Genomic DNA, 26985 nt, shown 5'->3' on the forward strand with positions numbered 1-26985 from the left:
CTACTTTTGGAAAACTTTAACCTTGGACACAGCTTTTGAACAATGGTGCTAGGGTTTTCATATTTAAATGCCTATTCCTTGTGACAAGACCTTCCTTTGGATGCCAACAACTTTGACACTTTGACTTTGACCTCCTTTTGGAAAACTTTAACCTTGGCCATAACTTTTGAACGGTTTGTGCTAGGGCTTTTATTCTTCACATATGTAATTCTTGTGACAAGACCAACAACTTTGACCTTGACCTTGGAATTTGACCTTCTTTTGGAAAACTTTAACCTTGGACACAACTTTTGAACAGTTGGTGCTAGGGCTTTCATATTTAACATGTCTATTCCTTGTGACAAGAACCTTCCTTTGGATACCAACACCTTTGACCCTTTGACCTTGGAGTTTGACCTCCTTTAGAAAACTTTAACCTTGGCCATCTTTTAAATGGTATGTGTTAGGGCTTTCATTCTTCACATATTTTATCCTTGTGACAAGATCTTCCTTTGGATACCAACAACTTTGACCTTTTGACCTTGGAGTTTGACCTACTTTTGGAAAACTTTAACCTTGGACACAAGTTTTGAACAGTTGGTGCTAGGACTTTCATATTTAACATGTCTATTTTTTGTGATAAAACCTTCCTTTGGATACCAACAATTGTAATCCATTGACCTACTTTTGAAAAACTCTAACATTGGTCATAACTTTTGAATGATTGGTGCTTCAGCTTTCATATTTCACCTGTGTATTTCTTGTGAGAAGACCTTTCCTTGGGTAACATTAATTTTGACCATTTGACCTTGGCCTTGATGTTTGACTTACTTTTGAAAAACTTGAACCTTTTCCATATCTATTCAATGGTTACTGCAAGGGCTTTCATATTTTACAGGTATACTCCTAAAGACAAGACCTTACTTTGGGTACCAACATATTTGATTTGCATTTGAAAAAGTTTAACCTTTGCTATAAGTTGCCATAGGGGGCATCAGTGATTCACAAACACATCTTGATCCCTTTTAGATTCTCATAAGATAAAAAAAAATCTTCATGCACATGACAAGTGTTTATAGAGGTAAATACAGTACACTTATGCAGGTATATAAAAAAATTCAAACATATTATTAAAGCCAAGTGACAAAAAATTGAAAGTAATGATAAGTATAAAATATATACATGTACACAGTGGTAAAAGAAACAAATGCTGGAATTCAAATGATTATAAAATAAAAGTTTAACAATTATAAATTACTCTCAAATTTACTTTGGTCTCAAAATTGGAAAAAAAAACAATGCATCAATTAGACTTGCTTTGTTAAAAAAGTTTCTTAACACGATTGCTTCCCTTTACATTAAGGCTAGCATGTTAACCCGTAATGTACAAGTTTTACATTGGGGAATTTTTTTACAAAAAGGGGTGCAACACTGAATGTTGGTTAGAGTAAACTATTGCTTAAAATAAAGCAGTTCTCATTGCAAACTAATAACCTTATATCAAGAATTACAGATATAAAGCAACACTTTCAAAATGCATAAAACTTGGTGCAACCTTTTACTGAATCAAAACACACCTCAATCATATGTATAATTAATGCTTTAATGTATATAATTACTTTACAAAAACTACTGCTACAATATTGTTAAATTGAGAAAAATCAGCTACAATAAATCTATCAGAGAAAAGGCAAATCTTACAAGTTATCTTAATCAGGGACTAGTACTACTAACTCGGGGAAAAACTTGAAATATACATACATGCATTTGAAAATTTACATATATATATGAACTTGTAATATTAATAAAACCTTACAGTTTTCTTTTATGCATCTAATAGCAACTGAACTCATCCAAGTTAAAGCAAAGGTCAAAATACCTTTTACTCAAAAGTATCTTTGGTGCCAAATATGAGTTTAAATGTTTCTCTTTTATAAAGTGTTGAACTACAATACAAGAGGCATGACAGAAGCTATACAGACATGATGATTCCAAAATACTCCCAACCTCTTTGGTAAACTTTGTCTTTTTTTGCAGGGGATGACACTAACTAAATGCTATAATCAGCAGCTGTTGTACAGCCAAGCTAGTGATATATCATAGCTATATCTTTACCGTCTGGGAGAGGACATATTGAATTTGGAATGGTTGATTGTGCCAAAGATCTTCACCCACTGGGAGAGGCCATATTGAATTTGGAATGGTTGATTGTGTCAAAGATCTTCACCCACTGGGAGAGGCCATATTGAATTTGGAATGGTTGTATGTCAAGAATCATGTCTTGAACTCTTAACCTATGACCTAAACTAAAGGTTCGTTATGATCTTGATTCAATGTTTTATCTCAGAGGTTAAGGTTGATACATGAATATTTCTATTAAAAATCTTTGTTTGATATACATGTAAATTAAAATGTCAATAAGATGTTGCTGATGATCCATAGATGTTCTATATCTTAAGAGGTTATGGTTATGTTGCTGAGGTCAACAAATGATGGCCAGGAGAAAGACATTAATTCCTCTCAAAAAATAATATATAGATCTGTATTTTAGCTTTTTGTTCATTCAACAACTAGACAGGTCTATGGACATCATTGATGGTTTTGTTCTTATTTTATGGGAATGAAAAGGTAGGTTATAATTTGATAACTATCATAACAAAATTGTGAAACACTGATGCCCCCATATGGCAGCTCAAGGCTAAGATTAAAGTTTTTCAAATGAAGGTCAAACTCCAAGGTCAAGATCAAGAGTTTAAAAATGTTGGTATGGAAAAAAGGTCTTATCACAAGGAATACATGTGTCAAATATGAAAGCCCTAGCACCAACCATTCAAAGTTATGGCAAAGGTTAAAGTTTTTCAAAAGTAGATCATACTCCAAGGTCATGAGTTCAAAAATATTGGTACAAAAGGAAAGGTCACAAGAAATATATAAGTGAAATATGAAAGCACTAGCAGCAACCATTCTCAAGTTATAGGCAAAGTCAAAGATTTTACAAATGTAGGTCAAAGTCAAGGGTCAAGATCAGGTAGTCAAAAATGTTGGTACCCAAAGTGGTCTTCTCAAAGGAATATACATATGATAGATAAAGCCTTTGCACTAACTGTTCAAAAGTTATGGCCAAGGTTAAAGTTTTTCAAAAAAGGACAAACTCCAAGGTCAAAAGTTAAAAAAAAATACTGGTACCCAAAGAAAGGTCTGGTCACATGTAATATACCGCTATATGTGAAATATAAAAGCCCTAATTCTAATTGTACAAAAGTTATGGCCAAGGTTAAAGTTTGGTAAAATTTTGCAAAAGTAGGTCAAACTTCAAGGTCAACGTCAAATATATTGGTATCCCAAGAAAGGTCTTGTCACTTGTCACAAGGAATACACATGTGTTCAATATGAAAGCCCTAGCACCAACCGCTAAAAAGTTATGAGCAAGTTTAAAGTTTTTGTGGACAAACAGATAAACAGACTAACAGACAGACAAACAGAAAGACCAAACAAGAGGCCCTTGGGCCACATCGCTCACCTGAGTAACTTTGGCCATGCTGTTCTTTACCAGATTTCCCCCCTTTTAATATACCTATTGTGGCCCCGCCCTACCCCCGGGGGTCATGATTTGAACAATTTAGAATCTACACTACCCCAGGATGCTTCCATATAAGTTTCAGCTTTTCTGGCCCAGTGGTTCTTGAGAAGAAATTTTTTTTAAAGATTTTTCTTATATATTTCAATGTAAAACTTGGATTCCCTATTGTGGCCCCGCCCCACCCCCGGGGGTCATGATTTGAACAATTTAGAATCTACACTACCCCAGGATGCTTCCATATAAGTTTCAGCTTTTCTGGCCCAGTAGTTCTTGAGAAGAAGATTTTTAAAGATTTTTTTTATGTATTTCAATGTAAAACTTGGATTCCCCATTGTGGCCCTGCCCCACCCCCGGGGGTAATGATTTGAATAATTTAAAATCTACACTACCCCAGGATGCTTCCATATAAGTTTCAGCTTTTCTGGCCCAGTGGTTCTTGAGAAGAAGATTTTCTAAGATTTTTCTTATGTATTTCAATGTAGAACTTGGATTCCCTATTGTGGCCCCGCCATACCCCCGGGGGTCATGATTTTAACAATTTATAATCTACACTATCCCAGGATGCTTCCACATAAGTTTCAGCTTTTCTGGCCCAGTGGTTCTTGAGAAGAAGATTTTTAAAGATTTTTCCTATATATTTCTATGTAAAACATTGATTCCACATTGTGGCCCAGCCCTACCCCCGGGGGTCATGATTTGAACAATTTAGAATCTACACTACCCCAGGATGCTTCCATATAAGTTTCAGCTTTACTGGCCCTGTGGTTCTTGAGAAGAAGATTTTTTAATGACCCCACCCTATTTTTGTCTTCTCTTGATTACCTCCCCTTGTGAGGGGACTTGGCCCTTCATTTTAACAATTTAAATTCCCCTTCACCCAAGGATGCTTTGTACCAAGTTTGGTCAAAATTGGCTCAGTGGTTCTTGAGAAGAAGTCAAAAATGTGAAAAGTTTACAGACGGACGGACAGACAGACGGACGGACGGACGACGGACAAAATGTGATCAGAAAAGCTCACTTGAGCCTTCGGCTCAGGTGAGCTAAAAACTATATGCCCCAAAATTTCTGATTATGGGGGCATAAAACCAGCTTTCATGAAAAGAAAACTGATACATAAATGAAACTACTTGTAAGTTTTTTTTTTCATCCAGGGAGTATACATGTAGCATTATAGAGATCAATAATAAGATGATACGTACCGGTATACAGATATGTGTGTATATATATATATATATATATATATTAAATATGATATGATATGTGTAACATTCTTGCTTATTCAGCTGCCCAACTTAAATAAAAATTATGAAATATACATTGTAACATATTCTAAAACCTTATCTATATTTTTTTTTAATTTTGAGTGAAGGACTATATATGATAAGAGTCAATTTTGGCCCCTCATAAATCTCATTTTCAAAAGTGTTTCAGGTATGTTAGATTGTTTTCTAATTTTGTTAAAAATTTTTTTACATTAATTTATATACATCTTACATCTATTCTCCTCATTTATATGCACTCACTGGCAGTATATGACATAAAAAAAGGAGGCTATTTTTGCAATCCAATCAAAATGAGACAAAAATGTACATTTTTTAAATGTTTTTTTTTCATTGGAAACGTAGAGTGCAGCTTTTAACTAGAAATTTTTTATTGTGAAGTAATTAGTCTTTGATAGAAAATATAATGTTAATTCAAGCCTGCTATTAATATTTTCTGGAAGGAATGAGCAATTTTATACAACTATCCTAAAACTTTGGGAAAAGGTGAACTTTATGATATCATATTTCTAAATTAAGGGCATGTGGATCAATCTGAAAATTAAAAAAATAAATGTCATCTGTTTAGCTGTGTAAAGTAACCCTAAACATTTTTTATAGAGTAAAAGCATTATATTTACTTAAGGGGCCACTTGAGACACTAATTATCACATATAATCTTTTCAAAAAATAAAAAAAATATTCCAAAGTAAGACTACTTTTGAATTGAAACTCTCAATATTTTTGGAAATATTAAGTCTATTTTTTTTCCTTACTAGAAACTCCAGAAAAAATTTGATTGTTCTTACTTTAAATTATCTGATTCTGATAAGTTTTATATTAAAAATTCCTATAGTGATTTCATTATGATACTCAGCAAAATGTTGCATTGAGGTAAGGCACTACATAAGTGAAATTTTTACATATTACAAAATGATCTAAGTCAAATTCTTACATTACTATAAATATTCATATACAAACAGTATAGGGATTTCTACAAAAAATTAATCTATAGGACAAAAATATGTAATTAAGAAAAACTGGAATGTTGGAAGTGGGACTATGACAAGGTAATTGACATCTATCAAGTGGTTCAAACATGTTTTACAGTCAAAAAGAAGTTAGATGCATTCCATTTTTCTAATAAATGTGGGACTAAATATAGGAAAAAATCTGCAAACAATAAAAGAATCTTAGAAATGGAGACTGATATTGTAAATAAATTAAGCAAAAAAAAAAAAAAGGGTAACAAATATTTTGGTATGTTTCAAAAAAATCTTCTCCCTGAATTCAGAAGTATAAAAAAGTTCAAGATTCTGTATAACATAAAACATTCCATATTTCTAGTAAAAATGATGGTCTTTTCTTAAAATTGTGCAATACAACAACAGAATCACTTTTTAATGAGCACAAGGTTGTGTATTTATCCTCTTCATACACTGTGTTAAAACCATCAATATGATACAATGAAAATTTCAGTTCTTCTATGCAGAATGCTATATAAACATCCTCTAAGTGAAAAAATGGAATGTTTTTTGAAATCTGGGCTACTTTTTTGACAACATTCATACTGGTCACATACCCAGTCCCAGAACAATAACCTTTGAACTTTTCTGAGGGATATTCCGCATAGGACACGTAGTACTTGGATTCAATATCCCTAACTGGTCCGATGTCTTCCCTACAAAATCCTCCAATGGAATGCTGTAGTTGAGTTCCATGCTTTGTTGTGATGTCTAACATTGCTGGAATATTAATATACACATCATCATCTGTTTTGACAACGAACGTGTCATTTGGACAGTGTTTTGCTGCCCAGTGATAACCTAGAAGAGTTTTTATGGTTAGTGTGTAATAGTTGTCTGGGAAATCCCCCTGCACAAAATCTTTATAGTATTTATCCTCCTCGTCTATCATTTCTTGTAAGTTAACATCATGAATGGCCCCTAAAATAAAGGCATAACGAACATTGGCTAAGTTTTTCTTTGCATAAGTGAGCCAAGTTTCCCTTATAACCATTCGCCTCTTCAGAGCCTTAGGAGTTGTGGATATCAACAGCACTAATTGAATGTTTCCTGGATTTTTGCAAGTTTCAGGATATTCTTTAAGCATTCTGTAATGAAATTTAAAACATTCATCACAACGATTTGGTCTCACAGTGCCATTAAGTGTAATGGTTCCATCGATTTCATGTCTTGCCATTAACCAGAGTCTTGCACGTTCTTTGTTATACATTTCTTGCTGGTCTTTAACACATTTCTCAAGGATCATGAAACACAGAGTTGTAACCCCAATCACCGCTAGTCCTTGTAGAATATTTCTCCTGTGTTTTCTCAACATTCCAATCATCCTAAAAGAATCAAAATCATCCTTGTAATTATAGACATTACTAATTAAAATATATACTTAATGTTGACCATGGACTTTCTATAAAAATTTATTACCCCAAAATGGATTAAAACAACAGTATATTCTAAATGATGTGTACATTTAACATAGCTGGAATCAGTATTTGGCTTAAATTCATGTAGAAGTCACTCTTACTGCGATCTTCCATGTTATTGTAATTTTAGCACACTACACTGACCTGTCATTGAATGACCTGTCATTCTTTCATTGTGAATCTAAGTTTAATCTGATTATTTTATTTGTCTGTATTTATCCTTATCACCTTTGTCATTGTTTGGGATGAGGTAAACATTTACATTAGTGATCACAATGCTTTACAACAACTTATGCTTTAAAACATTCTGTATAAAAGAAGACAGATGTCAGGTGTAGACCTTTGTGACCAGTTTAATGTACATTTAAATCTGTCAATGACAGGACTCCTACATCTGTAATGTGTGGCTTGTGCAATCATAATGCAAAATTGGAATAATTTTGGGCAGAGCTGTAGATACAGATTTCATTGCTCTCTCTCTCTCTCTCTCTCTCTCTCTAGCACAATGAAAGAACTTCAAATATATGAAAAAAATTCTTTTATCTATGTGTATACAAGCATAGCCTATAAGTAGGACAGGTACACATTTTCTTCCTGTGTGCAGATACTGTGAAAAATGTTGATTGAAAAACATTGAAGTAATAAACATTTAAAAAAATGCTGTAAAGTATGTAAAAACATGTTTGGCATTTTAGACAGATGAAAGGATAGATGGCCACTAATGTCATGAAAACTCCTTAGATGTACAGAAATGGATATGAAAGAAATGAATTTAATTATCATTTTTCAAAGGGCTTTGCTTTGTTCCTGCAGTAAGTGGAGGTCTAAACACCCTTAAGCTCACCCTAACTGTTCATTTGTCATCAACCAAAAAAAAAAAAAATTAAAAAAAATAAGGAGCCTCTCTTAAACCAAAACTATGAAACAAAAGCACTCTATTTACAAAATGTCTTGTGACTGAGATCTATATCACCTTCTTCCCAACCAATTTACATATCATTTCTATGTAAAACATTGAGAAAGGTTTACTTTGGGAGCATGATTAAAAATTTGAAACTGAAAAGTAATACCATTAAATTGTTTAAAAAAATTTGGATCAAAATAATATATCTCATGCATAAGAGTTTTACTGAATTTGCATAATTATAAAAACAACAGACTAATAAGCACAATTATAAATAAGAACAATCATAATAGGTAAGCATCATTTTTATCTATGTAATATATTTTTAAAACAGGTAATCAGAGATTACAGAGCTCACCTCAACAAATGTTATACATGTATTTATTTAAGGCAAAGTCCCAAAATAAATTTATAATCTAGTAGTGTGCATCCCTAGAAGCGACCTTTATACAATTTACACAATTTTGGTCTGATAGGGCTTGCAGTTACTTGAGAATGGACTTGTCTAAAACTTTAAACTAGATACTTTCGTTTTCAAACATAAACAAGCCGCCATGTTGACTGAATACTTATGGCACGTGTCTGTACTTAAGAATGGACTTAACTATGAACATTAAACTAGTCACTCAACCAGAAAATGTAAGTCAAATCAAGCATTCAAAGCAAGTTTGAGAGTGTTCATCCCTTGATGCATCATCCATGCAAGTTTGGTCTAGGTAGGGATGAAGTTACACTGGAATAAGTCTGCTCCAAACCTGGTCACTTGCCTGAAAAATGTAGTTACATGTAAATACAGCATCTGAAGTAGTTCCAGTAGTGTGCATCACGTGATGCATCATCCATACAAGTTTGGCTCAGATAGATCTTGTAGTTTCTTGGTAATGGACTTGCTCCAAAAAACTTTAACTTGGTCACTCATCTGGAAAATGTAGGTCAAATCCAGCATCTGAAGCAACTCTAGTAGTGTGCATCCCTTGATGCATCATCCATGCAAGTTTGGGTCAGGTAGGCCTTATAATTTCTTGATAATGGACCTGCTCCAAAAAACTTTAACTTGGTCACTCATCTGGTAGTTTGCATCCCTTGATGCATAACCCATGCAAGTTTTGGTCTGGTAGGCCTTACAGTTTCTTGGTAATGGACTTGCTCCAAAAAATATAACCTGGTCACTCATTTGGAAAATGTAGGTCAACCCCAAAGGAAGTCCAATAGTGAGCATCCTTAGTTGTATCATCAGGCATGTAGCTGCCTATACGCAAGTACGCAACTGTGCACACCATTTTAAAAACATAAAAATATATGTGAGAGAGAGAGAAAATTGCAATATCTTCCAGCAAATATTTTTGTTTCATTTTTTTTTTTGGTCATCAAATTTCGAATAAAATTTTGGATATCATGTTCATACAATCAAATTTGAAATTAATTATTAAATTATTACCAATTCCAAATAAATTATTCATTAGTTTGTAAGTATTCTATAACATATTGAAAATTTTTTCAAGATATTTGAGAAATTAAATTTTAATCATATCATTGAATGGATTGATCAAATAGTACATAATTTAAAATACCATAGTTTTTTCACTAACATTTATTATACTTGTTGCTGAACATTATATCCTATAAAAAAGTGCAGCCTCAGGGCTGCCCCCAGACCCCCTGCCCTTCTCTGCGTACACTTCACTTCCACTCTGGCTACACGCCTAATCATCCATGCAAGTTTGGTCAACAGACAGATTATAGTTACTTACTAATGAACCTGCTCCAAAAAATTTAACATGGGCACCCAACTGGAAAATGAATGTCGGATCCAGCATCCGAAAAAAGTCCAGTAGTATATATCCTTAGATGAGTCATCCATGCAAAGAACTATATGCGGTATATGCACATTTTTGCCCCCACAAAAGTCATATTTTGAAAATTTCTTGAAATGTGCTGAATTGTGTATATTGTGTGAGAAATCTAAATTAACAAAAAATATTAGAGTTTCGAAGTAGATTATTGGCAACTTTTGTTTCTATGACGTCACAAACTATTCGGATTTTGTGTTATTTTTCAGAAAAAGGAAAAAATGGACAAAATTTATTCAATTTTTACTATAGAATTTATAGAGCGCAGGCCTGCTCAAGAACAATAATTACATATTTCATTGATATTATCATTCTACACATTATATCAAAATATTGAGTTGGAGCAGACCTGCGCTCGATGACTTTTACTCAAATTATCGACGTAATATACACTTTTTCTGTATAAATCATTGAAATTTTGAATTTACGTCATCTTTCTGACGTCATATCTAACATATGGCGTCATGGCTTATGAAAATATTCAGTGCTTTGAAGTCTGCAGATATTCCCCTGTTTCAGAACATAATTATATATTTCTCCGTCAAAGTTTGATTTTGGGGGCAAATATTGGTTATTACCGAATATAGTCCTTTGGTCAACATAGGGCTAATAGTTAATTGAGAATGAACCAGCTCCAAAAACTTTTACTTGGTCACTCAAATATAGGTCAGATCCAGCATCCAAAGAAATTTCAGTACTGTGCATCCTTAAAGGTATCATCCATGCAAGTTTTTATCGACATAGGGCTCATAGTTACTTTAATGAACCTGCTCAAAAAACATTATCAGGTCATTCTTTAGCTAAAATTGCAGTATCTGAAACCTTGACTGGTACAATGAAACACACTAGAAGCATCATCTCTGAATAATCAAATAAAGGGGATAGAGGTACCTAGGTACCTGAAAATAAATCTGCTCCAAAAACTTTAACCTGGAATGCTGATGCCAACACTGAGTGCGACGCAGAAGATATTACATAAGCTCCCTCAACTTTGTTGAGGTGAGCTAAAAATCATAATTTTTACTGCATTTAGCTAAATAAATCCCATCAAAAAATAGCACACTCAGTATTTAAATAGCCTACTGCTGGGGAATCTGATCATTTCTGGGTCTTGGCTATTTAGTCCTTAGGATCTGAGATTTTATGGAATCATTTTTTGAGGCACCTACAGAAGTTTTGCATGATGTACACACATTTCAAAATGGTTAACTGGAATTAACCTGCACTGGATCAGATGTACAATGTGGAATCATTTTAATTTGTTGGGGTCAATGTTTGTGGGCATTCAAATTTTAATGTTTTGTGGGGAGGTTATTTCATGGGTAACTGTATATAGAGAAGATTTTATGAATCAATAATTGACAAAGTTATGGTTGTGGGGATGTAAACACAGTTACACTGGACTGCCATGAACAATGATGATTCCTCAGTAAGAAATTTTATGTATCTGTTACAGAAAATTCCATCCCCATCAATTTTTTGAGAGTAAATTAATTAAATATTTGTAGCTGCTTAGAAAGCACATTAACAATCCCCATGTTCCCTATGCTCTAATTCAAAACTGGAGAAATTAGGTTTTCCTAGACAATCAGTGCACACTGAAACTTAAATTGCATAATAAAAGTAAAACTTGCTTTTCAGGAATTTTTGAAGCCATCTTTATTAATTCCTCAAACAATGTACTTTATATTCCTTATAACCTCTGAGGAAACATTTTCTTTCTATAAGGAAGTCAATCCCTACAGATTTATACATTACTCAGTGTTTGTAAATAGTAAGCTGACAAAAAAAATTAACAAATATTTACGTGTACTCAAAAAACACTTTAAAGCTGGAAAATAAACGCAGTTGTAAATATTACTGATAAAATGAAAGTCCGGAAAATGGATTAAAGGTCAAAATGGTGTCACATGCATAGGCAATTTGCATGAGAAGTACAAAAACTATAATTTATGAACAGTCAACTAAGTTTAGTTATATATCAATCGACATAATTTTTTCCCTAGGAAGTTCATCTCAAAACTTGAAAAGCAGAAATAAAAGTCAACTTTACACATATTTAAATGTTCTGTTCTATTTCACTGTCTATCCTGGTAAAATATTCAGTACTCTACTGTACACCTACACCAGGGGTTCAATTCCAGCATTACATCCTCTTTTTATCAAATTTTTCATTAAAAGTTATTTAAGGAATGAACTTAATAGCTACCCAATTTATATAGTATAAACTGGGTTGTGGGAGTTTACGCTTTATAAACAGCGAAGTGGTTTATAAAAAGCGTGAACTATTCCAACCCAGTTAATACCATATAAATTGGGCAGCTATTAATTTCATTCCTTATAATTTAATTTTCATTCATTTAGGGTAAGAAAAAAGATGACTGTCCTTAAAAAAAGACTTCAAATTGTACAAAATTTAAATGTAACGTCAGGCGGATCAATACGTTTCTGACACAAGTCATTGTGATATAGGCAACCCATTTATACGACATAAAGTAAATTTTTTATCCATTCAAATACTGGATTATAACCATGAAAATTGAATTATTTCAAAATAAATCATGTATTTTTAAAAAGTTTTTCATACTAACTGAATAAGGGTAGGCCAAGATAAATAAACAGTGTGTTTCCTAATCCAACCTGAGAAAAAATAGGGTAGGTAGGTAGGGAAAACATTTTATTTTATTTTAATATTTTATTGACAAGCATGCTACCCATTTTCCCCAGGGAAATCACTGCCAAAACATTTCTGATTAATGTGTATAGGATATGCACTTTCTGAAACACGGAAGTGATCAAGATTAGGATTTCCAATAGTGGAGCTAGAATAGTTTACTCCTGAGGCCTGTTCAACAGAGCGAACGTTCGCGAGCGCTCTCCAAAATTCTTTCAAACAGAAATGTTCGCGAGGCTCGCTCTGTTGAACAGGCCTCTGGAAAGATATCTGCTGATAAATTTTTTTAGGGTCGGCTCATATATTTTAGGGTCGGTTGCGGAACCGGAAACATACAATTTATTTATCTAGGCCATATCTGAATTTAATCTTATACTTTTATCCAATGCAGATTTACCAGGACTGAAGTGTGTTCTTTCTCTCTTTTCCTCCTAAAAATTCTAAAATTTTAGTGACCATTGAAAAGTGTTCGATATTCGGAATATATACCAGTATATAATATATATATTTTTTACATTTTTTCTAATTGAATGCTTTTGCATAGATGTCAACTAATGTTTGTAATTACTGTGCAACAAGATTTCAAAATCCATCACAAAAAATCTTTTTCAGACGTGCACATAAAAAAGATAATATCTAAAACAAAACACACAATAAAAGGCACAACTGAAGTGATCTTTAAAGTGTGCGTGAGTTATGAATGAACTCCTAGGACTGACTTTCTTATACTCAACCAAGACACTGCTAGGGAACAAGGACACCTGGTGTACAGATTGCTTTCTTTCAAAGAGGAGATTATTATACGTACCAATTAATTAAGCAAAAAATACCACAATCAGGCAGGGGTCCCACTACTTTGAAATCTAACTGATTAAATTACAATTACATGTACACTGGATCATAAATGTAATAGATTAAAAGAAAAATTACATGGTTTTTAAAAGGAAATGATTAAATTAATTATTAAATTAGAATTCTAATCAAAATTACATGCAATTACAGTTGATTATTTCTGATACATGCATGAGATAAAAGATACCACAGAGTCTGACACATCTGTTTCATATTTGGATATTTTACTTGAAAAAGATGTTAATGGTAATCTAACAACCAAGCTTTATGATAAACGTGATGACTTTAACTTTTCAATCGTCAACTTCCCTTACTTATGCAGCAATATACCTTCATCACCTGAATACGGGTATATATCTCTCAGTTGATTCGATACACAAGAGCATGCTCTACGTATGTACAATTTCTAAAACGAGGTAAATTATTGACAAACAAGTTGATGAAACAAGAATATCAGCTGTCTCGTTTAAAGTCATCATTTCGTAAGTTCTATGGTTGATACAATGACCTTGTCAGCAAATACAATTTATCATTGAGTCAAATGCTGACTGACGTTTTTCATAGATTACAAATTGTTAGGCCATTATTTACACACTGAATTGTCGACAGATTTTTCCATTATTTCCCGATCATGACAAGGAGCACACGGCGGGTGTGCCCGGTTGGCATGGGATGCTCACTCCCACCTGATCCCACCTCTGATGTTTGGAGGTCCGTGTATGCTCTGCTCCTATTTTGTATTGCTTGATGGACTTTTGAGCCTGTCAATACTGTTCGTTATCTTCATATATTTCATGCATATAACTCTGTGAATAACTGAAAATAACCATGAGAGCACTTTTGATTATTATAATTATGCAGATGAAATACATGTAAAACTATGTATTTTTTGGTTTCATTTTAAAATAAAAAAATTAATAAGAATTTAGTGATAATCTAGACAATTCTACGGAATTTGACAATGATACATACATGGAAATAATGTTAAATTGAAAAATTATCAGGGTTGAACCCATTTTTCTCAGAGTAATCAATTAAAATTAAATTAGATGTAATCAAGATTTTTGCTGATTAATGAATAAATCTGACAGCATAAAAAAATTGTTATCGATTACAGCTGATTAAAGATTACAATTAATATTACCATATGCCTGACCCTGATATTTGATTTCATTTTATGTATTGAATATATAAGGATTTTTTTTTTTAAATAATTAGTTATAACTTTTTCTGTCATGGCTTTTTGTAGTTTATGTAGACAGAGAAGTACTTTTTTCACAACTACATGTACATAACCCCTACCAGTCAGGGTAATCCATTCCTTATTTCTCTACTGGGTCTATCCATAACCAAAAATGTTTTGCCTCTCTAAGAATAAAGGTCAAACTTTAGAAAAGTGTACAGACATAGCCCTACATCCAGACTGCTATGTCTACCACTTCTCTAAAGAGGAATAGCGTTAAACTATGCTACTGACCATATGACAATACTGATTAGATATAAGCATTGGGAAGTCAAAATGCAGCAAAACAATAAATACACAATGACTTGATTTTTCAATAATTTCCAAATGAATTACTGAATGAACAGATTGATTAATTCTACTGCAACTGGTACAAGACGATGAAATAGATTGATCACCACGGCAACTTCTGATTAGAGGGTTTTTGTTATTGTAAAATATAATGCTATAACCTCTATTGATTGCATTCATGCACACCGATGCATGAAAATTTTCCCTGCATAGATTAGATCTTTATCTTGCTTAGCAATTGATTAACCAGTATCCTTGTTTAAATCATTTTTTTTTTCAGAAATTCAATAAAAATGTAATTACCAGTAAACTTTTACACTGTTGATAATTAAAAGCATATCACAGTTCAAAAAAGAAAAGGAATCTTGTATCTATAAATAGAGTCAATTTACACTTTAAACAACAATAAAATCCAATACCTTTTTATGATAGTGATCCCATTCACTTCCACCTGTGTAAGATCACCTTCCATAATTCTAAACATAAAGTAATGATCAGGAACTAAAAATAGACCAAAAATGTACAAGAGGCCCATAGGCCACAATGCTCACATGAGATACCCTTTGAAGATTTTTAAAAAATTTTATTCCCATGAAAAAAAGACCCCATATTGTTTTGCTAACCTAGTCCCAAAGGGTCATCACTTAAAACCAAACTGAACTCTCATAACATGGGGACTCTGAATTAAGAAGTGTTAATGTAGATATGGCAAGAAATTAGTGCTGTCTTTTGCCTATGTTCAACTGTAACCCTGTTACATACTATTTAATCCAGTTAATAAATTATAGTGCTGACTTTTACCTATATTCAATTGTAACCCTGTTAAGGACTATTTAATCCAGTTACAAAGGTAACATATCTCTCAGTTTAAAGATGCAGATCATTTAAAACTCAGCAGAGTTCTTGTTTTTGAGGTTACACAGCTGACATTTTTAAACCAAATGGGTTGAGGTTTTTTTTAATTAGGTTACTCTGGTTACAACTATATATTTTTTTTTTATTATAACAGATAATTTTACACCCATGCATGTATTTTTTTTCAGGTTACATTTCTATTCCTTTAGTTACAATCAGTTACAAATGTAACAGATCATCTTTATCCCTAGGAGGGGCTTGTTTTTTTTATGGTTACACTGGTAACACACCTATATTCCTTTGGTCACAGTCAGTTACAATGGTAACTGATCATCTTTATCCCTAGGAGGGGTTTTTTTTTGAGGTTACACTGGGTACACCTATATTCCTTTGGGAACAATCAGTTACAATTATAACAGATCTTAAACCAAATAAGGTCTCTTTTTCTAAAGGTTACCATTAAATGGCCGTTGAGTACTGTGAACTGATTACAATGTGTAACCTACTCTGATTATCCTTTGTAGTTATTTGTCAAATTGTATTTTTAAACAAACATTGTAAATTAAGTGATAGTCCAGACTCAGTTTCAGTTTATGGTGACGATGCAGAATGACCTTGTGTAACATCTCGTCTAAAAATTATCACATATGTTCCATACTAGGCTTAGATATATCATATTTTACTTGCTTACCGATGCATTCAAGTCCTCATTGTTATACTTTGATCAATAATGTACAAGCAATTGATTTGATTTTCTATCTTGTCTTAACAATATCTCCATTGAATAATGTTATGTATGTACATTATACATGTATTTATGAGTAAAACAATACCTCAGTCTCTGTGTAAAGTGCTCAGATAAATAAATGTAGGTTTCCAGCAGTTGCATAAAGGCGCAAAGGAAGGAAAAACTATTGTTTTCACATGCAAGCATATCAATAATGAATTGGGCCTATTGACTGCACTAAATGACCTACCATGAGAAATGCTTTTCTCTTTCCATTTTTCATGATATTTTACTAACAAATAATGCACTTTGTTTGAGCTTGGGAGAGGGCTCAAATAGGCTTAACCTCTCAATGTATGCTATAAATACTGAATAAAATTTAAATCAAATTTATGGTTATTATCACCTCTGGTACTGTTTTAAAATGGTTTATTCATGTTAATATATATATTCATTCAATAGATATTTTATAAATTTAAGGGTGATATGTAAGGAAGAAAAACATACATATTTAAATGAGGCCCATGGGTTTTGATGTTTACATAAGTATCAAAAATTTTTCTTAATATCAGTTCAGCTTAACAAGGAACACTGGAATCATATATGACATGAATTTTACAATTTGATAAGAACTGTATGTGCAAATGCTTGCATGTTCTTAGATGATAGGATGCAGAAAAGATTTTTTTATACATAAGTGTGCATTTTAAATACTTGATCAGCTTAGTCCCACATGTGTGAGCTTCCAATGTCTCTCCATTACTAAGTTATGGCAGGGGCACAATTGCCCTGCAGACAGATGGACAAGGTGATTCCTACATAGCCCCCTAAAAATTGTATTTACAAATGCATGACTACACACAAACATACTCAGCATTCCAAGCTAAAAAATGAACAGTGTCCAGTATGTTTCATCCTCACAATGTCAGAGGTCCTTAGTCCACTTATGAACATAGGACCCCCACAACCTTCATTCCCTATTTTATAGGCTTGCTTCTCAAATTGAGAAGCATCAGTCTAATTGGGGCTTTCATAAGTGGACATCAAACGTAAACAGAAAGTAACGCTTTAATGCACAAGTTACAGGTTGTTTGTTTCATTGGTTCATTTCTATAGGAAATCATAGTAGAACGAAGTATTTGAAGCAGATTATTGCTGGAACTCTTCAGCGTTGGAGGTTTGAATGACTATGTCAGTGCTATGAAAAAATCAACAACTTGATTTTGGTTGGATTAAAACCTTAACCTTTAAAAGGTAAGAAACAAAAGTTTTATAGTGATAGGGAGTTAAAAGGATGTCCAAAGCAGAAAGTTGAAGCGGGCAGGGAATTCATTTCAGTCCGTATTGATCGAAACAGCGGTCGAAGTCCGGGTAAGATTTCCCTAGTCACTTTGTGTGGCACTGGTCTGAGATTCGGAAGAGACGTCTGTCCAAAATTTTTAGTCCCAATGAATCTCGCTGAGATTACTTTAATGGCCATTCAACAGGTCCAGTACAATCTCTTGATTTAGCTATATAGCTTGAAATAGCTATAAAGCTTTATTAAGCTATTCAAAATAGCTTGATTTAGCTATTTATATGCAGTTTTTCACAAAAAAATTTTTTGTAAGAAATAGACAAAAAGTCGCAAGTATTTGATTATTCATATATGTACTATGGGCAATCAAAACAACAACCAAATTCAAAGATAGTTATAACATTGAAGCTTTTGAATACTTTTAGTTTAGAGCAAAAGATGAATTTCCATTGTTTGAGTAACTGTACACTACCTTGTTTACGTGCACAGGTACTTGTGGACAGGACCCCCCCCCCCCCCCCCCCCAATACACCCCACAGGTCAAAAAATATTTTTATGTATTTTTTTCATAAATTATTCTTCTAGTACACATTTACAATGTATTCCATAAGAAAAATCCAAAAAATAACGCAGAATTAATGTTTTACTAAAAAAATCATACCCGCGGAATTATATAGCTAAATACCTAAAAGCAGGTCCAGCACAATTTCTTGATTTAGCTATATAGCTTGATTTAGCTATATAGCTTTATTAAGCTATTCAGAATAGCTTGATTTAGCTATTTTATCACACATTTTTCTTAAATGTGTTATTTTCTCAGCATGCACAAAAAGTCGTGCCTTGGTGCAGTGATAATTTTTAACTTTGAACTCTTCTGAAAATAATGCATGTAAAAATCACTCATCAAATTGTGTCTCTTTAAGAGACTTTGTACTCAAAGTTCTAAAAGTGTCAGGGCTATATAAAGCAATTGATACAGTTACTTCTTCATTGAAATTATAAAAGCGGCCAATTATGGTCAACAAGATAATTGATTGGTAATAATTCAGTACAATGAGAAGCAATCATACTTATCAAAGCCTCAACACACACAAGGTAGTGTACAGTTACTCAAACAATGGAAATTCATCTTTTGCTTAAAATGTTTTCAAATGCTGCAATGTTAGAACTATCTTTGATTTCGGGTGTTGTTTTGATAGCCCCTAGTACACATATGAATAGTCAAATACTTGCAACTTTTTGTTTATTTCTTACAATAAACATTTTTCTGAAAAACTGCAAATAAATAGATTTATCAAGCTATTTTGAATAGCTTAATAAAGCTATATAGCTTCTTCAAGCTATATAGCTAAATCAAGAGATTGTGCTGGACCTGAATAGATTGTAATCACAAACTTGCGTTTGTGGAAAAATAATGAATCATTTATTTATGCTTCATTCTCATCTTATCATGACAAATCCTTTTAATTTTGAAACGTTGTTGTATAGATATTAAAGATCCTTCAAATTCAGTACATACCCTGATCCTGAATCCGGTTCCTATTTTCTTTTGCTTCAACATCGACATTGACCCTTTATATGAGTTGTAACCGTATCTTACATCCCAAGTATAACATTCTTTAGCTGATCGTCCTGGAACAATACAATAAAATTGACGACAATATAGACAACTGATACTGATTGATACATTGCAAAATGTTTCTAAACAGACTAAAGGTAAAAAATTAATCGGAAATATCAAGGTGCTTGAGAACTCCCTAAACCAAACACGTGTAGAATTCCGGGTTCCAGTAGAATGGCACGATCTACATTTATATTATATGACATATGGCACAACAAAACAGAATACTACAAGTTAGATTGATGCAAAGCATCAAATCGGCCGTAAACGAAATTAAGCATTTAAAAAGTACTTTCAGAAATAAGTGTCCAAGGAAAGTGCAAGATTTTCAAGGTTGAAAAAATACACAAATAGTCAAATTGTAACACTGAGAAATAGCACGTATACATCGATTTGAAAAATCAGTGATAAGTAATAAGAATTGACATCAAAATGAAGTTGTAGGCCAATTTATATTCAGATATGGAACTCCAGATGATTAAAAGGATAAAGTTTCCACTATATATACTTATAGTCATACTTATTTCAATTTCTAATAAAATCAGTATGTAAACATAGTTCTATCAAATTTTCAATATTTATTCATCACTTTTTGCCACTGTATTTATTATCCGGAAAATTATAATGTAAATTCTATGGTCATTATAATGACCTTGATAGCAAAAATAACCTATCACTAGATCGTATTTTGACTGACATATTTCTTACCAATTGTTTTTTGTTTGTTTGTATGTTGTTTAACGTCCCTCTCGAGAATTTTTCACTCATATGGAGGCGCCGCCACTTGCCGGTGGAGAGCTGCAAATTTTGTCCTATACTCGACACTTACGGCCATTGAACAGTGAGGGATCTTTTTCGTGCCAGCACCTACTGCGACACGTGACCTCGGTTTATACGGTCTCATCCGAAGGACCGGTCTCCACGTCCCACAGTGGGATTCGAACCCGCGACGTAAGGATCAACTCCTTACTCCGCGACTCTAGAGCAGACGCTCTAACCACTGCGCCACGCGGGCAACTCATACCAATTGTAAGGGCCTCTGTTTTTATTCTAAATTTGACCACGGAATATTCCGTCTACCTGATCAATACATAGGGCTTACGGCGGGTGAGACGGTCGACAGGGGATGCTTACTCCTCCTGGGCACCTGATCCCACCTTTGGAATTTCCAGGAGTCCGTGTTTTATGCCCTTTTCTCAGATTTAAATTGTTTTATGCCCTTTTCACAGATTAGTATTGTTTGATTTTTTTTTTTTTTTTGGTTTGAGATCGATCACTGTCCGTTATCTTCACCTTTTTCATGTATTCCCAGCTTCAAGTTTGTACAAGCGATATACGGTGAACATGTTTTTTTTTCTCTCGTGCATTTAATACATTTATGGATTCTTATGTCTTTACAACTGATATCTTAAATATTTCTGTTTTGGTATTATGCCCCTTGTGTGTGACAGACACTGTGTGTGTGTGGGGGGGGGGGGGATAAATAGTCCTAGGTGGTAGGACAGATACAAGTGTAGGATCTTCTCAATACTTAAACATGAAAAAAAAAAAAGAACTGAAATAAATTAATATTTTTTTAGCACCTTTAATTATTTACACTTCCAAGGAAGAAAGATTCAGTGGTGGTCATCTGCTATCAAAGATGATTTTTAAAACTGAAACAACATTACACATCTCCTTCACTTTTTTCTTTTTTACCTTCAGTAGTGACTATTAGTTTCAAGTATTTCGGCCTCATGGTATACCGTTGATTTGCTTGAATCTCATTTACAAATCCAGAAAAATATATTATTTACAGAAAAATTAATTTAATTTACATGTAGCAGCGCCTTAAAAACTAGGTTATGATAAAAAAAAAAGTTAGGAAAAACAATTACATATATTTCTTATGAAGTAGTTCTGGATTCTGCATATATGTAAGAAGAGTTAGTATCAAAACAATGTTTTTATGAAATGTGTGATGAAAAATATTGGAAAACTATCTGAAAATAAATAAATAAATAATTAACCAATTAATTAATTAATTCAAACCTTATGAGAAGGGGGGCATTTATATTTTTCTTCCCCATTAAAAAATCGAATCGGGATCGGTGTACATAAATCTCAAAGCGAGCCCGCCAAAACGAAAATATTGCAGGACAAGGACTGAAGGAGTATAGATTTTGTTGTTATTTAAAAAGAAAACAATTATGTGTGGGAATTGGTGAGTGAAATATTCTGCTCATTTGCTAGGGTATCCTATAGTGTCACCCCCCGAAGTAGTTTAGTAATTTTATGAAACTGCGCTCTTCGTTTCCCATCTTGCATGAAGACTCAGAAGAGCTGTTGATTTGAGGTAGTGGACACTAGAAAAGAACATTGAATGTCCAATGCCCCCCACCCCCTTTGCCCTTGCCTTCCAACTTTTAGCATCTGAATGGTTTCTCTCTATATGCATGTGCAGATACTTGAGAAAAGTTACCAAAATAACTTACAGGAAGTGTCTATTGGATCGATGGTCGTGCCGGTTATTTTCATCCGCACGAAACAAGAAAGATAATTCCAACATTATATCAGGTTTAGCTGACATGTAAACATAACTGTTCACTTGCTTTAACAGTGCAAACATGTCTAAACATCAGCTCAAAAGAGGAGGAGATGGATTGATTGCATAGGATAAATAATAAGTTTTCTTGTGAAAATATGTGTTTATTTATGTTAAAATTGTTTATGTAACACGTCTGTTACTTACATTTAGTCATATTTGAGTCGAAGTGTGGGTCGTCACCGGTTCTAAATTTATACATTTTCCAGAATCAAAAATGAAGGCCTGCGAAGAGAAGTGGATGTAGGCGAAAGCCTGTCCACTTCTCTGAAGAGAATAGATAAATAACATTAAGGCATAACTTTGGGGGAAAAAAAGTTTTTAAAGACAGTTTTTGAAGCCCTCTTTTTCTAGCCTTATTTTTTTTTTATGAAACTGTAACTTAAAAGGGACCTTATACTTATGAACCTTTACATTTGAAGGAATCTTAGGTACAGACATGCATTTTCCGGATTTTGAAATTAAAAAAAATGGGTTGGCACATAAAATTTGGGACAACCTGGTAACCGAAACAAAAATATTTTTTTCTTGGGCCTTACTTTCTTCCTCTATCAGCTTTCAGATATTTCTAATGTTTTAATCTAAGCAATTAAAAAAGAAATCAAAGATGTTTTCTCTCAATAATTTTCTTTCTGTCATGCCCATAAAATATGTTACAAAAATTAAAACAACAGGCTGCTGGGTTTGACATCTGGTTATCAAGTGAAAAACAATAAGGATGACCTGAAATAATATAATAACAGGTATTAATGACAATTCTGTGGCCTCTACCAGTGATGGGGAAGGGTTTGCACCATGCGCCATAGTGGCATTGAGGTGAAAATTGGCACATTAAATCAACTATTGGTGGAGCCAAGGTGTGCATTCAATTTTTAGTAATGTTAGTTGCATAGTTTGCATACGACTTTCTTACTTGAAAAACTCTTGTTTTAAATGCATTCATTTTAATACAACAAATCTCCTTGGTTAAAATCAGTCAAAAACTGTTTCCTGTTATATGAAGCACTTAATGGGACAATAGAGGTACACTACCTCACTCATTTCCAATACTCAATCCAAATTTTGACATCATTCCAAAAATACAGATACATTATATTGTATGCAGGTTCCTTTAAATGTGCTGCACTGCATAAGTGAAAAATCTCTAATACATGTACTAAATAATCAGAACCAAGGTAAGGTATTTTGGTTTAATTGTAATGAATGAAATACACATTGTAATGAATAAAATGCATGTCTGAACAGTCTACTAAAACTTCCGGGAAAAAACAATAAAATATGTCGCAATATTTATTGCAATATGTTATCATAAATTTTGCATTATAGTGCAATATACAGTTGAACTTCTGTATCTTGAACACTGATATCTCAAATACCATTGATATGTCGAAGTGATTTGAAGTCCCAACCACTTATTCCTTAAGTATTATACCCTGGATATCAATCCTTGGATATCTATAAGTATTTTCTCAGTCCCATCAAGTTCGAGATAACGATGTGACTGTGTTTTTTCCAGTGATATCCACCCTTATTAAGCCTGTCATGTGAATAGCATCGGTTATAATATAGCAATCTGCACAACTGTCAAGCAGATGGCATTGATAATTATCATGACCTATAGCCTTAACCTTTCCTACTTAATCAACATACATGTATATTTGAGTGCAAAAAATGAGTATATTTTAAAGAAGAATATTCTTTAAATGATAGATATGTGTACTGTTTTGCAGAGTAGTGATATTTCTGAACCTATTGATGCAGAACTGAGATAAAAAATCAACATGAAGAAGACGGGGGGTCCACCCAATAAAAAGCCTAGGTATAAAAGCCAGCTTTTAATATTACATGATTGTATAATACTAAATACAAGATGAAAGGTTTCTTTTTAGAATTTGCCACCAGTCCAAATTTAAAAAAAAAAAATGTTATATTATAAATGTGGTTATATTGAAGGGTTGAAAGTTTGAATTTGGTATATTAGAAAAATGACTTGTGGAAACTTAGACGATCAGCTAGTAATTTAACAGTGTTCTCTAACAGGAAGTAAAAGTTAACGAGTGGCAACTTTGACGATAAATAGAAATTCGTCAATTTTGTCAACAGTTTCACATCGTCAAAGTTTCCACTTTTACAGTATTCACCTTATAAAAGTAGATATATATCAGAAGAAACATGACAAAAATTAGATAAAATATGATTTTTATATTTTACATAAATTATAACCCCTTGTAAAATTTATAGTTTTACAGGTGCAATTAGTATGTACATGTATGTTAGCCATTGTTAGGCCAATTTTATGTTTACCGTTTAAACGTCGGGGTCTGAATTTTCTTTCCAGTGTAATGTAATTTTATATATAAGAATTGGAACAAAAATAAGAATGTAGAGAAAGTTGAATTATTAAGTGTCTTTTTTTTTAGATACAACGATGATGATGAGCCATCCCAGTTTGAGGATGAGCTGGCTTTAATGGATGAGATAGAAATGGAGATGCAGGAGGATTTTGATGATCATGATGGCCCTGCTGGTGACTCTTTTAGCTTTCTGTTTCTGAATTTTAGAAAATCTGTAAACAAAGTTTCCATGAGGTTTCGTGACTTACAGTACTTATGTTTCTGGCCTTAACATGTGTTTTTACTTGTACAAAAGCACAATGTTTATTTAACAGCAAAAAGAATAAAAAATAGAGTAATTTTTTTGTGTTCAATAAACAGCAAGTTTAAGGTATTTAGTCCTTCCGTAAGAAATATGTATTAGAGTTTCAGAATTGTACATTCCAATGTAGGTGACAGTCCTGAGGATGTGGATGCTCCCTCTAAGTGGTGTCGTCCTCCACTCCCAGGTATTAAAGCCAACACAGACAAACTGGTGTTCCAACAAATTGATGTTGATCATTATATAGGTATGCATGTACATCAGTATATTTTAAGTCTACATCATTTGATGCTTGTTATTTTGCTACTGACCATCACCTGCGGATATTGATTTGATGATTTTTTTAAAGATAAATGTTTTCTAATTTGTTTGCATGTAACAGTGTTTGACTCATTAGTCAAATTAAACTGCATGCATTTTAATCCATTGTTGATTTAGGTTTTTTCACATCATGGCCACAGGAATAAGGATGCACAGAGTCACATATTGAACCAAGAGTTTAATGTGCACCATTATTGATAAATCGCTTTCAAAACCTTAACAAGATCAAGATAGCTATAAATTCTGATAAGAGAAAGCTACAAAATCATATATTTATGAGCAACTATTGAATCCTCATGAGAATTTTATAAAAACATATTCGATGAGCAACAGGTCTAGGACTAGTACAAAGCTCTCGATTATTTACAGTGTAAATCACTTTTTATTTGTGAGAACTTTGGTATGATTATGCAAAACCGTATGCTTTGGAAAATTTCATTCTCTTGATTTTTTTTTCTAAGATTATATACATCAGTTACCAAAATTTATAGAAATTTTTTTTTAATGGATAGTACCATTGTTTTTTTTCCTTTTAGGTAAACATTTGCCAGGTATGCCTGGAGCAACACAGGGTCCAGTCCCAATCATTAGGATGTATGGAATCACAGAAAGTGGTAACAGTGTTATGGCTCACATTCATGGATTTGCTCCTTATTTCTTTGTTCCGGCTCAGCAAGGCTTCAAAAAGGAACACTGTGAACAATTCAGGGTAACCATGTTTTCAAATAAGGAATACCTGACAGATATTTTTTTGTCTCTGAAATGAGTTTGATGTTTTGCATAAGTACTTGTATATTGTATTATCCAGTTTTTCTTTTATTTCCTTTTAATGATCCGTTTAAAAAAAATTAATACAGAAACATTTAGATACTGTTGTGAGGGGAGATCTTCGTTCAAACAGAGAGGAGATCCAGACTGCAGTCCTGGCTGTAGATTATGTAATGAAAGAAAGTGAGTATGTTGATTTGGTGTTCACACATTGATTTTCAGCCTCATCCTAAGTATTCAGTAGTAGAATCAAACAGTGGTTGGGTTCCTGAAAAGTTCTTATAAAGTTTTTTCTCACCATGTAGGTGATAATGATAACATCCTCAAGAGTTGGTCATTCCCAACCAAAATTACTTGCATTTGCTAGTAGGCAAGTGGTTATTTGTAACCCTGTTTAAGTGTTTTGGAATAGGTTCATTCCCAAGTAACAATAAGCCTTACCTGGACTATTTTTGCATGGATGTTGCATCTTAGGTTGATGCTAGAAGACTTCATTCTAATACTGCATCTGACCTATATTTTCCCATCTAGTAACCAGGTTAAATAATTTAGAGCAGGTCCTTCCTTAGGAACTATAAGCTGCTACCTGGACCAAACTTGACTGTATGCATTTTAGGGATGCAACACTACCAGACCTGCTTGAGATTTTGCAACTGATATTCATGTGCATGTACATGCATACATTATGCTAAAATTATAAACTTATGTAATGACCCCTCAGGTAAAAGTTTTAGGAACAGGTTCATAAAGTATCTACTTTTTGAGCAGGTCGCTTTCCACATAGCTGTATAAACTATACCTGTACCAAACTTGTATGATGATCCATTCTAAGGATTCTAATTACCCTGTTTAAGTTACTAGTGATGTGTATTTCAGAAAGGCTTATAATGGTGAACTTCCATGTAACAAGGAGATCATACTAAACTCCATTTACTGTGAGACTTTGACTTACCTATAGATAACATTTATCAAAGTGAACTTTGTAATATTTCATTTCATATATTCAATAAAACTTTAATCTCAAATGTAAATCATCTCCATATTAAATTATTCTCCCATTACTTATGTTATCTTTTGACCTT

General features: G+C 33.1%; 2 protein-coding genes across 3 annotated transcripts in view; one reads left to right on the plus strand and one right to left on the minus strand.

Moving 5' to 3' along the window:
- LOC133185712 (DNA polymerase delta catalytic subunit-like) overlaps positions 1 to 26985 on the plus strand; it is a 134252-nt gene that overhangs the window by 90118 nt on the left and 17149 nt on the right. The window contains exons 1-6 of one of the 2 annotated variants that reach the window (XM_061321015.1): positions 21714 to 21778; positions 23890 to 23978; positions 24580 to 24686; positions 24945 to 25061; positions 25672 to 25844; positions 25993 to 26086. In XM_061321015.1, the coding sequence (XP_061176999.1) occupies positions 23941 to 23978; positions 24580 to 24686; positions 24945 to 25061; positions 25672 to 25844; positions 25993 to 26086 (529 nt within the window). In that variant the 5' untranslated portion in view covers positions 21714 to 21778; positions 23890 to 23940. Of the gene's footprint in view, positions 1 to 21713; positions 21779 to 23889; positions 23979 to 24579; positions 24687 to 24944; positions 25062 to 25671; positions 25845 to 25992; positions 26087 to 26985 lie in introns of those variants that run through there. The other variant, XM_061321022.1, reaches the window with a different exon arrangement.
- On the minus strand, positions 6075 to 19558 carry LOC133191210 (beta-1,3-galactosyltransferase 5-like). The gene is made up of 2 exons (XM_061326990.1): positions 19474 to 19558; positions 6075 to 7168 (listed from the first exon to the last, which is right to left on the minus strand). The coding sequence occupies exon 2, from the start codon at positions 7165 to 7167 to the stop codon at positions 6127 to 6129; it is 1041 nt and encodes a 346-aa protein (XP_061182974.1). The 5' UTR covers position 7168; positions 19474 to 19558; the 3' UTR covers positions 6075 to 6126.

Source organism: Saccostrea echinata, unplaced genomic scaffold (genome assembly GCF_033153115.1).
Source record: "Saccostrea echinata isolate AGI-Se365-2 ecotype Australia unplaced genomic scaffold, CSIRO_AGI_Sech_v1 ptg000001l, whole genome shotgun sequence".
Lineage (NCBI taxonomy): Eukaryota > Metazoa > Mollusca > Bivalvia > Ostreida > Ostreidae > Saccostrea > Saccostrea echinata.